The sequence below is a fragment of the Myotis nattereri genome (genome assembly GCF_964212035.1).
Source record: "Myotis nattereri genome assembly, chromosome: 13".
Taxonomy (NCBI): domain Eukaryota; kingdom Metazoa; phylum Chordata; class Mammalia; order Chiroptera; family Vespertilionidae; genus Myotis; species Myotis nattereri.
The window spans coordinates 39,371,160-39,387,349 of record NC_138088.1 but is presented as its reverse complement, the minus strand read 5'-3'; the positions used below and the strand labels follow the sequence as shown (position 1 = coordinate 39,387,349).

Genomic DNA, 16,190 nt, shown 5'->3' with positions numbered 1-16,190 from the left:
GTAAACTCCTTAAGGACAAGGTCTGTATAGTTTTCATAATTTGTAAATCCTCTAATGTTATCAGCTCAAATATTTTTTGATGACATCTTGCAAAAGTTTTTCTCTCCAATTAATTTTTCTAAGAAGTTATGCCCTTAAGGTACAGCCTCATATGTAGCAATGGTAGAGATGAGGACAAAAGCCCCATTTACAAAAGCTAAAAGTACTCAGCTTCAGACTTGGCCAAACACCTGATGGGACACTGAGTTGAGGCTCAGTGCGTCAGATGTGGACATGGGGAGTCCCAGTGTAGAGTCTTGGAGAGAGAACACGTTGAGCACGAAGGGCAGACTGGCTTACTTTTAGGCAGCACTTGCTACAGTTGGATTGGAAAGAGTGATGGGCTGGGTGTGTTTTCAGAGCTTCTTAAATTGTATTCTTAAATTGTTCCGTATCACATTGCATTTTAAATCTTTTGCAAATTTAAAGTGCAGGTGACAAGACCCTACAAAGATCTGAGTCTCATCTTTGGGTCTAACCTCTCCTTTAGGTGAAAGCGGCCCTCTGGGCTTTGCAGGGTGGCACTTCGGTGGTTATTGCCAATGGAACCCACCCAAAAGTGTCTGGGCATGTCATCATAGACATCGTAGAGGGAAAGAAAGTTGGCACCTTCTTTTCCGAAGTGAAGCCTGCAGGTAAGTATTCTTCATGGAGTCCTGTGGTCGATGACAGCTAGTGACACCATGACTTAGATGGGACCAAAGGCCAAGCTGTCATTCTGGGAACAGAGATCACAAAATTGATGTGTTGATATTAGGAAATATGGTGGTGTTTTGAACACTATTTGCAAAACAATTTTGCTTTGCTTTTGTAAAATTTATCTAACCTTCCTACTTAGGCCTCCTAATTCTCTCTAAAATCACTAAGTTAAAGAATATAAGAAACCATTTTATCAACAAACATTGTGGTAGGCCTCGACTGGATGCCAGATGCAGACATGAGAGACGCCTAAGATATAGCTTGTGCTCTCATGTGTTCACATAGATAGACCTGCGTCACAGTCTACAGTCAGGCATGTAGGCTCGTTAGGAAATGTCAGCCAAAGTGGAATTGAACTGTGGAGACGTGAGTTATACTGTCTACCCCAGAAGTGCAGACAAGTTTCTTGTGTTTATGCCCGAGTTAGTCTGGTATGTCCTTTTGCCGTTTACTGGTCAGAGTGGTCTCTGTATGTGCAGCAAGCATAGCAAGATACCAAGTGTAAGACCCGTGCATGTGAGGAACCTATGCACGTGCTGAGACAGCAACAGGGAACTGTGCTGACCGTGATCTGATGTTTGCAACTGTGCTTGCAGGCCCCACTGTCGAGCAGCAGGGAGAAATGGCTCGATCAGGAGGAAGGATGCTGGCCACGCTGGACCCAGAGCAGGTAATAACCGACCTAGCTGATCGTTCTGTTGTTTTCAGAGTGGATCATGCTGAGGGTTAGTCCACAGTCAAGCCTGCTATCTCCTCCTTTGTTCCTCGTGTCCCCCAGAGTTATCTGGGTTTAGTAGCAAGGCCTGGCATGGTCAGAAGAGTAGATTTAAAGGAGCAGGCATGCTTTCTTCTTGGATACTGTTTGCTTGTTTAATTTTCACCTTTTTTCTAGAGAGCAGAGATTATCCATCATCTAGCCGATCTGTTGACGGACCATCGCGATGAGATCCTGTCAGCCAACAAGAAAGACCTGGAGGAGGCAGAGGGTAAATACCTGGCAGCTTGGAGTCAGTTCTAAGGAGGGTTTTGTTTGAGTCCTTTACCTAAAGTCAGTATCCTTATAGAAGAAGTTGTATATTCTGTATCCTATTTATTGAGGGTTGATGGTTAATGTTCACTGGGCTCTTTCAAACTATACACACTACCCCCACCCGTTTCCAAGATATTCCAGCACAACCCCCATAGGAGCTTTTTTCATTCCCTGTATGGCTATTACGGCAATTTCAAGACAAAAAAAAGAAAAGATTGAAGACCTCACCATTTTAGACATTCAGCTAACAGTTGCTAACATTTCTTGATAATTTTCTGTGTTGCCAGGCATTGTGCTAAGGGCATAACAGACAGAATCTCATGTACCCTGACCAGGAATTTAACCGTGACCTCCTGGTTCATAGGTTGATGCTTAACCACTGAGCCACGCTGGCTGGGCCGACAGGATCTCATTTTACTTCACAATATAGCACTGTGAGGAAGCTACTATGTATTATCCCGATTTCACAGAGGAGAAAAATGAAGCAGTTTTCACATGCCTGAAACCATGGCCAGTGACATATCTGAATTTAAACCCAAATGGACTATGTCTGTAAAATAGTTGTAGAATAGTTTATGCAGCCTGTGATGAAAGACAGCTCATCTCCTAGTGTGCGGTCTGCCCAGAGTTAGCAACAGGCCCCGACAGAAATGCCCTCAAGGTGCTAATGGTAGAGGAGTGAGAGGGCTGACAACTAAATATGTAGAGCCAGACAGGCCCTCACTCTGTCTCGGCCTTTTCCTAGTTCTCTGTCTTTGGTACCCTAAAATAATGGGGATTGGTTTTAATGGGTTTTTTTATTTTATTTTCTCTTGAATAAATGTGCCTTAAATTAAACATCCAAGTTAGTTTTATGCCCTTCAAGGAAACCTAGCAAAGCTCATCAACATTATTCCCATTCCTTAACACATGTTTGAGTCATTGCTTTGGAACTTCCTGTAGAATTTACATCTGGTCTTTTGAATTTTTGTAATATTGGCAAGTCATAAAATAAACTCTCAGAAATGGAAATCTTTGATGACATCCTATCCATTAATTTAAAGTAAAAGAATTAAGACCCACAGAGGTTAGAGCTGTTTTTCAAAAATCACATGACTCGTGGTTAGCATCCCAGTTATCTCAGTTATCTCTGGAAATTAGTGACAACACATGATAGCTTGAGAACAGTCCTGGGTAGCCATGAGCATGGTAATCCCCTTTCACTCGGGAAGCCCACTGCAGGAAATTTATCCCAAGAAAATACTTCAGGAGGAGAAAACAGCTCTGTATGTCACCATTCTTAGTGCAGGATTATTTGTCACGCTGAAAACTGGAAACAACCTGAGTGTCTAATATAAGTGTGGTTAATTGCATTAACCTGTATCAACTCAGTGAAATATTTAGTAGTCATTAAGTAATTTTTGCAACATGGAAAATGTACATGCATTGTAAGGTGAAAAACGAGAGTGTAACATTTAACATGCACTATAATTAAAACTTGATTTTTAGTACATGGGAAAATGTGAAGAAAATTAATCCATATATAATTAAATGATATTGATATTATTTGGTAGAATGATGGTTTAATTTTTTTTTCTTAATATAAGGTTGGTTCCTCCCCTCCAAAAAAGAAATTTTTATTATCTAGCTGGCTGTGGCTATTAAAAAGAAAGGGAAATTTTTCATAAACTCATGTCATCATTAACCACAGTGATGATTTGTGATGTGTGATTCCATATGGTTTTTCTGAATATATATTCATGCATATATTTGAACATGTGTATGTATAGAGGATCACTCCATGCATACCATTGTATTTAAATTTAAAGAAAATTTTATATGTGAACTTATAATTCTATTTGTTTTTATTTTAAAAGAAATCATCTTCATTGCTTCTAATCATTTCTTATAAAAGATTAAAATAATGCAGAAACATAGACAGTAATCATCACTGTTCTTGATGCCTTCCAGACTTAGAAACATGTCATGTTTGATCAATAGGATCCTACCATACATACTGTTTTGTAATTTTCCTTTTTCACAAACTGTATTCTTCATATCATATCATATAGCTATTGATGTTAACTGCATGGTAGCCCATTGCCAGATTTTATAGGTAGAACCCAGTTTCCCACTAATATAAAAATGCTGTGATAAGTATTTTACATGGAAGTTCATTACATGCAAGTTCACTCCTGCAAATGACAAGTTTCTGGAGCCGAACTTGCACAAAAGGTGTAGGTTTACATACCTTTATATGACAAACTATTACCCCCCAGAAAAGCTGTGTAAATGGCATGTCCTTGTTTTCCCTTAATTCCATGTCTGTTCAAAGACAGTGCCACACGTCCAGTAGGACAGTTGCTGCTGCCCAGGTCTCCTCCTTTATCATCATGCATTTTTACACCCCCAGGGAGACTTGCACCTCCTCTGCTGAAACGATTGAGCCTCTCCACGTCTAAGTTGAACAGCCTGGCCATCGGTCTGCGGCAGATTGCAGCCTCCTCCCAGGACAGCGTGGGGCGCGTTTTGCGCCGGATCCGAGTTGCCAAAAACTTGGAACTAGAACAAGTGACTGTCCCAATCGGAGTCCTGCTGGTCATCTTCGAGTCTCGCCCCGACTGTCTACCCCAGGTATGTGACTAATGTCGAGATAAATCTCCCAAACATTCTTCTTCTTCTTTTTTTTTTTAAGTAAGAACGTTTTATCTCCCCCCCACCCCACCCCCCAAAAATAACATTTTTAAAAAATATATTTTTACTGATTTCAGAGAGGAAGGGAGAGGAAAAGAGAAGTAGAAACATTAGTGATGAGAGAGAATCATTGATTGGCTGCCTCCTACACACTCGCCACTGGGGATCGAGCCCACAACCTGGGCATATGCCCTTGGTCAGAATTGAACCTGGGACCCTTCAGTCTGCAGGCCAATGCTCTATCCACTGAGCAAAACCGGCTAGGGCCAAAAAAATAATTTTTGAGACTTTATTCTTAGGTTGTTCTTAAGGTAATTTATGTTACTGGCTTTACCAATAATTCTAAAGTAAGTATTTATATGTACATTTTACAGTTGAAGAAACTGAAGTTTATAGGAGGTAATACTATTGTGAAACTTATTAATGTGGATCTGGGCCTTAACCCCAGATGAATCTCCCTGACCACGGGAGCCCACCTCCAAGTATATTAGCTCACTAGGCACTTTGTTCCCTCATCCCAGAGTCCCTGCTAGCCTCCTGCAGGTCCTTCATCTCATAGTTGGTTTTGCCCATGCGAAAAAGGGCCCTTTATCATCAGTGTCTCAGATGGCTTCCTGAAGGTACATCTTAGAAAAAGAATGCCTAGTGATGTAAACTGTAATATAATCCTCTTTCAGGAATCTGACACATCACAGGCTCATGTTGAGAAACCATGTATCAAAGAGCTTGCCAAGCAGCCATGTTCTTGTTGCCCTAAACTTTCTCCCAGAAATCTGAGAACATCCCCCACTGGACTGTCTAGTACGATACCAGCTCTTTCTTTGGACAAGCCGCGAAGTCTCAGGGAGAAAGTCTGTTTAGAAACAAACAAGCAGCACTCTTTACTCCATGGCATCAGTGACCGTGGGAGTCCAGCATGCTCTGTGGAGGATTCTCCCTGAGGACCTAAAACCAGGCTGTTCAGCACCCAGCCCCTTCTCACCTGTCTCCGCAGTGCCCCAGGGAGAACTGCACAGCCCCCTCTGCTGGTGGAAGCGAGTCCCAGTCTCTGTGCAGCCGGGTCCATGAAGTCTCCCTGCTCCCTTTTAGCCACACTAGCTGACACTTCGCACGGTAAAGGTTTCCTCTTTGGCCCACTAAGGTTCCTTGCTTGGATAGCATCACAGAATCCTGAATCCTAAAAGTTGTATGCAGAATTCAGTGGGTTTGTGCATTTATCTGGAGAACATACATAACTTTTTTAAGGGCTTCATGAGCAACAAAAAACAAAGATTAAGAGCCACTGATCTGGAGGTGAACAGTTTCAGGCACACAGTGTTTTTAGGAAAGTGTCTTTCGCTACTTAAAAAAAAACCCAGGTAGGTCCTCCTTTACCCCAGAGCACTCAGAAGGTTAAGCTCCAGGCCTTGGGTGACCAGGTGAGTGGCTGATCCTCCTCCCAGATGGCCTGCTTCTTCCTTCCCAGACAGGCTGTGCTCCGTTCCCAGCATCTCCGCCAGAGCTGGCGGGAGCCTGGTCCTCTCCAGGTTCTCAGCACCAGGCGTTCAGAGCTCTCAGCACCGTGACAGGCCAGCGTAAGATGTGGCCAGCAGTGCTGCCCACCCTCTGCTCAGCAGGTGGAGCAAGCACCTGGGTCAGGAGGCAGCTGAGCACCCTGTCCTCCACTGTGGCCACCTTAAGGAGAGGCCGTGTGACCCTGGCCTCTTAACTCAGGTTACTTTGCTGGTGGTGCTAAGGAAGACTCAGAGTTTAGTTTCTAAGATCTGGGTGGTTTGGTTCCAGTCAGGGTCTCCTGTCCCCAAGATTATACAGGACAGGCTTTATGAAGTGATTGACACTGTGCTCGGCACAGAAAAAGTGCTCAGTGCATGCTAACGTTGCTGTCACTATTACTGCTTTTCCCTTTGGTTCACTGCTCTGCCCTTTGATCTACAGGTGGCAGCCTTGGCTATTGCAAGTGGTAATGGCTTGTTACTCAAAGGAGGGAAGGAGGCTGCACACAGCAACCGGATTCTTCATGTCCTGACCCAGGAGGCTCTCTCGATCCATGGAGTCAAGGAGGCCGTACAGCTGGTAGGTCCCTGAGAATGAGCCATGTCGGGTTCAGAGGAGCCAGGTCAGGTCTTTGGGTATTTGAAGCAGAGCTTAGGCCATGTGAGTCTGAGCCACTTCCATGGGCGGCCTTAATTGAAGTGGCAGCAGGTCCTGTTTGTCTACTGACATTGGACAGTGCCAGATGGGTCTTCAGTGGCTCGGAAGGCTGCTCTCACATAACTGTGTCCCGGCACCATTGACTTCATAAGAATGCCTATTAGCCCTACCAGCACTAGAGTGTGAGGCCTGGGTTCTGCGCACTGGCAGAGTCATTTAGGCCAAGTCAGATGAGATCAATTTTTATGAAAGTTTGTCATAAACCATCATGGGTGCGTGTAAATATTAGGTCATGCTGTTATCGTTATTATTATTGTTGTTGTTGTTATTTTAACCATTGTCTTATACTCCTCAATTGTCAAGTAGAATTTCTGAACTAGCTAGTAAGAGCTGCAATTTATTGAACACCTGCTATGGGCAAGGCACTTTCTTATCTCTCATTTAATCCTCTCAATGACCCTATGAGAAAAATATCATCGATTTTAGGCCCATTTTATAGATAGAAAAAAATAGGCACAGAGGTTAAGTCACACAGCCTGTGGTAGTTTAGATTTGGGCTTAGGCTGGCTCAGATCCTTCTCTGTTCCGTCGAGGCTACTCGCTCCCACACTGCAGGGTTCTTTGGGCTGCTGGGTGAGGGCCTGTAAAACGGCTGCATCACATGCTCACGGATGAGAGTCTGGGTTTTTCTCATGGCAACATGGTGGTGGATCCAAATCCCAGCTCTGCCACCTCCTAGCTTAATTCAGAGGCATCTGCCTCCCTCCTTCCTGTTGATGTACAGCATATATGCAGTAAGTATACAGATCTTATGTGATTTTGTCCGTATGTACATGCACATATATAACCACCAGCCGTATCAAAATACAAGACATTTCCAGTACCCCAGGCTCCCAGTGCCCTTGCCTGTCAGTGTGCCCCTCACCACCAAACTGCTCTTCTGCTTCTTTCACGTTCAGTTTCTTTTGCCTGTTCTTGAACTTCATATAAATGGAATCACACAGTGCACTCTTTTACATTGTATTTCTTTTCTTCATTAGGATGCCCATGAGCTTCATCCACGTTGTTGCACCTAGCAGTAGCTTCTCTGTCACTATCGTGTACTATTCCAATTACATGCATATACTAGTTTGTCCTTTCTTCTGTTGACAAACATTTGGGTTGTTTCCAGCTTTGGACTATGCAGATTAAAGTTGCTGTGAGCATTTTCGTAAACGTATATTTGTATTTCTCCTATAAGTAACAGGACCATATAGGGGACAATGAAAAATCAAGAAGATAAAAAGATACCCACAATGTGAGTGTCCTAACATAAGCACTTTCGTTAGCCCAGCCAGCATCCCAGGGTTGAGGTTGTCAGCAGAAGCCATGAAGAACCATGACTCCCTAGCAAGACCCAACTTGTCACTAAGTCTGTGGTTAGAGAATCACCAGGGCAGCCACTTCCTCTTCTGATCCTCATCACATGGCATAGTTTGTCCTCCTCTAATTCCAGAGGTGGAACTTTTACCTTTCCTGGCATTTAAAACGTTATCTGCCCAGCAGTGTATGGCTGGTTGTGTCCTAGCCCCTTCTTCCCTACTCGATTCTGAGCTGCTGGAGGCAGGGACCGGGTCCTGCCTGTGGTCATGCCCAGCAAAGCACTTAGTGTGCAGAGTTTGGTGAGCATTTGCTAGATAGCGTTGATTCCCACGATCAGGGACTAGTCTTATTTTGGAACAAGTTTTCACAGTGCCTGATTAATGCTCAGGAGGTGCAGACATGTGACTGTAATGGGGATGTTTCATGGGTTAGAAGATACTCTCTTGATCTTTTTATTCTCTATCTCTTCAGGTGAATACCAGAGAAGAAGTGGAAGATCTTTGCCGACTAGACAAAATGATAGATCTGATCATTCCACGCGGCTCTTCCCAGCTGGTCAGAGATATCCAGAAAGCCGCCAAGGGGATCCCGGTGATGGGGCACAGTGAAGGGATCTGCCACATGTATGTGGATTCAGAGGCCAGTGTCGATAAAGCCTCCAGACTGGGTGAGCTGGACAGGGTCCCCTGTTCTACAGGCAAAATATTTGTCAGGTCCTCTGTGGTGCTAGATCGTGTTAATAGAAACAACTCTTTGTTCTCTTTCTTTAGTCAGAGACTCTAAATGTGAATATCCAGCTGCCTGTAACGCTTTGGAGACTCTGTTGATCCACCGAGACCTGCTGAGAACACCCCTGTTTGACCAGATCATCGATATGCTGCGAGTGGAACAGGTAAGACAAGCTCTCAGGATCGCACCACTTCCTGCCTCCCACGTGGGGACTGAGCCTGTGGGACTGGACCAGGAGCATCCCCACACCAGTGAGGCCATTCGCGAGGCAGCATTTGTGAGCATCTGCTGTGTACAGAGCTCTGTGCTCAGTACACAGAGAGGAGTAAGGTGAAGGCAGGCCTCCCTCTGTCTCTGACAGCCCAGTGGGTGGAAGAATCCCACACGCAAATAGCCTCATTTCCGAGTGGAATGTGTTAAGTGCTAAGAGGGTTTAGGGATAAGGGTTTAGGCCGCATGGCAGCCTGCTGAATGGACTGTTTCTGGCAACATTTATTCAGGTGGCATAGTTTAAAGTTTGTGAGTCTGAACACATTCCTGTTTGGATTTGATTTGAAAAGATTGTGTAGAAATGTTCTCAAACCAAAATGTATTGTATCCGCCCCTCCACAAATGTCTTCAGTTACCAGTATTAATCTACTTAATACAGTGGTATTTGGGAGTCAACAATTTGTGTAATATCCTCTTTTTCTGAGATTATTTTATTAAAGTTATAAACAACCAATACCAGTAAGTTTCCAACATAGACATACGCTCCATCTTACATTCCTAGATGCTCCCCAGACAAAAATGGACAGCCTAGGTTTTCCGTCAGATGTATTGGATGTCCTGGCAGAGTTCTGTGCAGCAGCCAGGAGAAGGACTGCAGGCCTTGGTCGCTTTGACCTGCAGCACGTGTTTCTTCCCTTCCATCCTTTCCTGGAAAAGAGGCTCCAGTCAGCTATCAGTATGGCATGGGCCCAGTGAGAACCTGAGAGCATTGTGGGAAAATGAGAATGCACCCCTCAAATTAAAAGGGAGTCAGGGCACATGCTCACTGTGCTGGGCCTCACTGTACGCTAGTGGCCTCTGATCGGGCCTGCTGTTGATCCCGGGAGAGGTGTGAGCTTGCTTTCTCACAGGGGTTTCTGTTGTTGCCCCTGGACTTCCTCTGTTCCAGGTGAAAATTCACGCAGGCCCCAAGTTCGCTTCCTATCTGACCTTCAGCCCCTCGGAAGTGAAGTCCCTCCGAACTGAGTACGGGGACCTGGAGCTGTGCATTGAGGTGGTGGACAGCGTCCAGGAGGCCATCGACCACATCCACAAGTACGGCAGCTCCCACACGGACGTCATCGTCACGGAGAACGGTCAGTGCCAGATGCTGCAGCGGAGGCGCTTGCTCTCTCTGCCTCCGTCTCCACAGTGGTTCTCCTCTCAGTGCCTCCTGGCCTGCAGGAAACGGAACTGAGCAAACGGATGATAACGCTGGCTGTCGGTTGCATTGGCTGCTTTGCTGAGTGCTCTCACATCTGTTACCTCATCCTATAGTGACAGTAGTCCCGTGGGAGGAGGCGGGAAAGAGACTGTTAGCTCCACTCCTGCATTAGAGGTGCTACCATTTAATCCACACAACAGTCTTTCTAAGTTATTGGAATAAACCCATTTTACAGCTGAGGAAACCAAGGTTCAGGAGAGTAAGGGCAGAACCAGTGCCATAGTCATTCATTCACTCTACAGATACGTATTGCAGGACATGCCTAGGTTTCAGGCCCAGTGATTAAGGAAGCCGGTATGGCCCCCTCAGGGAATTTACAGTTCACTTATTGGGGAATCACAACAGCACTAATAGTAACAGCTAACATTTACAGAGCACCTGTGTGCTAGACTGCGATGAGTGCTTTGTGGAGGTCAGTTCATCTTATTCTCTCCACACACTGTAAGCTAGGTCATTGTCAGTCCCCATTTTACTTAGGCACAGAGAGGTTCAGAAACCTGCCCAAGGTCACCTAGCTAGTGGGTGTGAACTTGGACTTCAGACTTAAACACTCTGGGTCCAGAGCCTCTAAATAAATAGTGTAGACAGGCCATGGCAGCAGCAAGGGTATCTCTGCAGTGGGAGCTCCCAAGCAGCTGCGCTTTCCACAGCAGTGACTGATGAAGCCGGTCTTCCTTCTTCCTCTGGGTTTTTCACAAATCCGTGTTTAACACGCGGGGAAGCCCCGTGGTGCCTGGACCCTGCCCGGTCAGTTCCAGGTGAGGGGCTGGAAGCAGGTGTTCTCTGTGGGTCCTCCTAACTCAGCTTCTTCTCTTCCTGCCGCAGAGAAAACTGCAGAGTTCTTCCTGCAGCACGTTGACAGTGCCTGTGTGTTCTGGAACGCCAGCACCCGCTTCTCCGATGGCTACCGCTTCGGGCTGGGTAAGGACTCTGGTCATGGGAGAAAGGACACTGTTGTCCAAGGAGCATGGTGAGGGGGGAGGAGACAGCTCACCTCTGGTCACATGCTTGGTCAAGAGAAGAGAGAGCTGTGGGAGGGTGGGTACACGAGAGAAAATAGTAGCTGATAAAGTCCTATGCTCTGGGTGTTTCACATATTAAGAAGGTAGGTACTTGGATTTTCTTTTTCATAGATGGGGAAACTGAGGTTCAAGGAGGTGAAGTAACTTGTACAGAGTCATGCAGCTGGCATTCAAACCCCGACTTGTGCAGCCCAAAGCCCCGGTCGCTCCCACCGCAGTGCAGGCAGACCACAGCCTGTCTCCATACACCGGTGGTAGCAGTGTCTGTGCCAAGGCCCTTTGAGAGCACTGCGATTGCAGGCTTCCTTTAGAGACACAGCCAGGTTGCCTCAGAGCTAGGAGTTCCCCATGAGGACAGGACTAAGAAGGTGTTCATGCCTATGCTGGGCTTACATGTCAGCATCGAAAACAGACAGGTAAGCCCAGGGGTGCAAGGTTTCCTTCTAAAGCAGCCTGAAATAAAAGCTTCTGAAAGACACCCTTCTCCCATTCCATCTTTCACCAAAGCATGGCTCAGTGGTTGAACATTGACCTATGAACCAGGAGGTCATGGTTCGATTCCCGGTCAAGGCACATACCCAAGTTGCAAGCTCAATCCCCAATGGCAGAGGGGAGGGCTGGGGCGGGGGGCCTGCAGGAGGCAGCCGATCAATGATTCTTTTTCATTGTTGATGGTCCTCTCTCTCTCTCTCTCTCTCCCTGAAATCAATAAAAAATATATTAAAAATAATAATAATAAAAAAATCTCTAGCCCCAGTTAGGGCTTTTTCAGACCATCCTGGTGTTCAGGGGTGCCATTAAACAAAGCTCCTATAAGGCAGGTAAACTAATCTGAGAAATAGTTTCAGCACTTGAAGCATTGCAATCCCTCTGAACATTTGAATAGATGATCTGCCTAAAGAAATAGTTCTCACTGAATTGTTAAAGGTTATTAAAGGGAATTTTACTGTTATTCTTAGTCATTAGACACTTTGTTTTTAGTTCCCTGACTCTGTTGTGTTGTGGTTTTGATTTAATATCACATCACTTGCACTGAATTTTGTATTCCATGGTCTTGAAGAAGAAATAGCAGCATACGTTTAAGGGCTGAGGAGCCCAGCTTGGAAGCGAAAGTCAAGATGCAGGGAGAGCAAGAGATCCTCCATCGTCTTTCTGTCCCCAGCTCAGAGCAGAAGCTCAGGCTCTGGTTGAGTCAAATGCATTAGTAACACTGGCAGATAATACTTACTGAGCATTTACTGTGTCCCCAGCACTGTGTAAAGTGCATCATATGCAGTGTCTCCCTTAGCTCTCCATAATGGATCTATTATTTTACTCATTTTTTTAATGACAAAAATCAAAGCATGAAAGATGATCAAGGCAACACGCCCAGAGTCACATGGTCTCTACATTATTTAACAGAATTTGAATGTGGTGCTCACAGGCTCCTTGCCAACCACTACCCCAAGCTCGTCCCCACTCGGGTCTCCTCGCTCCTCTCTGCCTGCAGCACCCTGCACCTGCCCCTCCCCGGCTGGCTCCTCATTGTTCAGGTTTCAGCAGAAACGCAGCTTCTCAGGGAGGCGCTCGCTCCCTGCCCACCCTGCCCAGTGTGGCCCCCACCGGCCCGCACAGTCTGTCACAGCTTCCTTCACCCATCACACATGAGTTCTTGGCTGCCTTGTCCACAAGAACATAAGCTCCACAAAAACAGGACTGTACCAGTTATTCACCACCTTATCCCCGGGCCAGTACGCGCTCGGGACAGTTGTGAAGGACATGGGATCCTGCCTCCCCGTGGGAGGTGCAAAACACTGAGCCAGACCCAGGAACTGATGCCCGTGTCTGAGCCAGGAGCGAGAGGGGTGGGAGATGAGCACCACCCTTCCATGTATTCAGTTTAGTGCTAAGAATTCTGGGGGATCCTGAGAACACACCCTTTTCTAGGATTTGAAGAATATTTAGGGAGATGAAACCTCCATATTAAACATTGTCATATAACCCAGAAAATGCCCCAATGCCAAATTATGGTGCACAGTCCAGACACTGAACAGGTAGCAGAGAGAGCACTTCTGGTAAAGCACAAGAGAGCCCACACGCTGGGTTTCATGAGAAGAAGGCGGCTCGGCATGATGTACAGAGACCAGAGAACACGGGGACAGAAGCTTGAGCTGGCCGGGAGGATGGGCAGGTGTGGGCAGCGGGGCGGGCGAGGGGCTGGTGAGCAGACAGGAAGCAGAGGCGGGAAATGCCACACCCTCATCCGTGCTTCTTTGCAGGAGCTGAAGTGGGAATCAGTACCTCACGGATCCACGCTCGGGGACCAGTAGGACTTGAGGGACTGCTTACTACTAAGTGGCTGCTGCGAGGGCAGGACCACGTGGTCTCGGATTTCTCCGAGCATGGAACTTTAAAATACCTTCACGAGAACCTCCCTGTTCCTCAGAGCAACACCAACTGAGAGCCGCAGAGGAGAGCGTGTGTTCCGAGAGGTCCTCACCGCTGAGCTCGCTTCGGGACCTCGGGCTGAGCCGGTCGCAGCTCCCGCTCCCAAAGGCCTCCCTGCTGTGGGCTCATTTTGGCAGCATTGGTCTCGGCTAATGACTTGCAATCCAGCTCACCGTTTTCTTTTCCTCTTTTTAAGTTAGAAAATAATTATTATGGATAGGGACTTTCTTAATTGCTCTAAATAGGGACTTTGCTTTGCATGGTCCAGTTTTCTTCAGTGATAGAAACAAAGGTATGGTCTCCAATGTAAGAAGCAATGGAAAAATTATGGCCGCTTCTCCCTTTTTACTGCCTCAGTGAGGTAAAGTCTCCCTTGGCATTTGGTTGGTACCAGAGCCAGCCGTACCTAATACATGTTTCCACATTTCTTTCACACTCGTAGTCATCTTCGAAAAGGAAAGGTCTGCTACTTAGACGTGGGGCACCATTCTCATCAAAAACAATCACCAAAATGGGCCAAATCATCTCCACTGGGAGGTTGATCTTTTGTATTTATTTGTGGAGTAACTATAAGCATTCCGGATACTCGCAGCCTCTCCGGGTCCAGGAGATTGGCAATACTTGTGATGCAGTTGGAACCTGGAGCTCAGACAGGAGATGTGGGTGTCAGGGTGAAGTATCTGACGATTATGCTTGAAATTTTTATACGAATTTTTGTCATCCTATCCTTTCCCTCCAAAATAAAATTAGAGGATTATTTTAATACTTTGGATTCTTCCCCCTTTTTGAGAAATAAAGTTCTTATGAAAAGCCTGTGTGCTGGATTAACATTTTCTCCCTCATTGGCGATTCCCCTCTCCCTCCCTTTCCCTGTCTGGCAGCCCTCACAGCCTTGTTTTTACACATTGTCTCCCCTGGAAGCTGGTTGGGAGACAGCCGGCCCCTCTGCCTCAACAGCGCCAGTGCAAGCAGCCTGGCAGGTGCCAGGGAAGACTGGACTAGAGGCGGGAGAGGAAAATGCCAGGACTTGAAGGACTAAAAGCATGCGATGGTCTGAAGTCGGGGCGTGCGACACGAGCATGCCACCATTGTGCCAGGTCTGCACAGTGTCCACGTGGATGACCAGAGCCCCAGCTGGCCCCCCTCACCTCAAGGTCACCTGTTACATTGGCAGCTCTCACCCCTCACCTTCCTCCCAGCTCCTGTTCTTGGGGTCCCTGGTGTCACAGCTGAAAGACTTCTGGTCTCATGGAGGCCATCACTTCCATGCTGCTGCTGCTTATCCTCGGAGGATGTTTTATGAATTACGGCGTCATGTGGATCATGTTCCCAGGCTGGCTCTAAACTGCCTCTCATCCGGACCCTGACGGGCTAGCAAAGTTACCCTGCCTGCGGTCCTCTGAGTGGGGAATTCTGGCATAGCTTGCCTGAAAAAGCAACCAAATCCCGCCTGGAACTGCATGGCGAATACCACCGTCAGCGCACAGCCAAACAACAAATGTCCCTGGCGTCTAGAATAGCAAGGGACCCAAAGAGGCCCTCAGGGAAGACACCAAGAAGGCAGGCCTGGATCTGGGTCCCAAGCAAGAGGACAGGAATGAGGAAGTGGCGGGCAGGGGACTGTGCAAGCAAGAGTCCGGGTGTGGGGGCAGAACACAAGTGAATACTCCAATTTGGGGCAGAAGTTCACATGGATAAACAGGAAGGTATTACTTCCAAATGGCTGACGGTATCATCTTGACTGGAGCTACTCTTCTTAGGGCAAGAAATGGGGTGGGGTTTGGTCTGGCAAACAGCTGCAGGCTATATTGCAATAGGTGTTGTCTGCTCTGTCCCCCTTATCTTAGGGAACCATCTCTGCATTGGCAGTAATTCGGCTCAGTCTGTGTGATTCAGGGGAGGGATGCTGATGTCCCGGTACCCGACTATTTTTAGTGGTTGTCTTGTGACTTGGGTCTGAGAAGTATGTTTCGCTGTAACAGCGATTGCTTCAGGGCTGGGCATGTGATTTAAACTTGGACACACAGCGTACTGGTGGAATTGAATTTTTACTGCGGTTATTAGAAAAAACTCTCTGGAGTTGTAAACTCTAATTCTCAAGGACTAAAGCCGATAATATCCATCCTTCCACGTAGAGAGATTGTGTAAGAAGTATTCACACAGAGGAAAGGGAGCCACGGGACGGAGAGAGACTGGGCACCTGGTTCCATCTGTGCCTGAAACCACCCCTGGACTCAATTCAATAACTTCCCTTTTTTGCTTAAGCTAGTTTGAGTTGGATTTCTATCCTTTTCACCTTCGAATACTTGGGGTGATGTACCTGAATTCAAATGTCTGCTCTCTCACTTAAACAAGTGACTTTGGGCAAAGTCGCCTGACTTCTGTGAGCCTGTTTCCTTGTAGGAATATTGACACCTCCCACCACATAGGTAGTAATTTAAATATTTGGCACAGCATGGGCACATAGCAAGCACCCAATAAACCAGAGAAGGTCACTGTGGCTTTCAGTTGCCCAACTGTGTGCTTGACTCTGCACTTCACAAGAAACCAGAAGTTTCTTGTGTTCCTCATGAGGCAGTCTTCA

The 16,190-nt window shown here is 46.5% G+C and overlaps 1 protein-coding gene across 2 annotated transcripts in view; it reads left to right on the top strand.

Annotated features, from left to right (window-relative positions):
- The window catches only part of ALDH18A1 (aldehyde dehydrogenase 18 family member A1), a 32,833-nt gene extending 18,414 nt beyond the window's left edge, over positions 1-14,419 (top strand). For both annotated transcript variants that reach the window (XM_081104360.1, XM_081104359.1), the window contains exons 8-17: positions 530-674; positions 1,335-1,408; positions 1,631-1,724; positions 4,161-4,381; positions 6,377-6,514; positions 8,426-8,621; positions 8,725-8,846; positions 9,843-10,029; positions 10,983-11,078; positions 13,438-14,419. In XM_081104360.1, coding sequence (XP_080960486.1) covers positions 530-674; positions 1,335-1,408; positions 1,631-1,724; positions 4,161-4,381; positions 6,377-6,514; positions 8,426-8,621; positions 8,725-8,846; positions 9,843-10,029; positions 10,983-11,078; positions 13,438-13,619 — 1,455 coding nt within the window. In that variant the 3' untranslated portion in view covers positions 13,620-14,419. The remainder of the gene's footprint in view (positions 1-529; positions 675-1,334; positions 1,409-1,630; positions 1,725-4,160; positions 4,382-6,376; positions 6,515-8,425; positions 8,622-8,724; positions 8,847-9,842; positions 10,030-10,982; positions 11,079-13,437) is intronic.
- Positions 14,420-16,190: the final 1,771 nt, after the last annotated feature.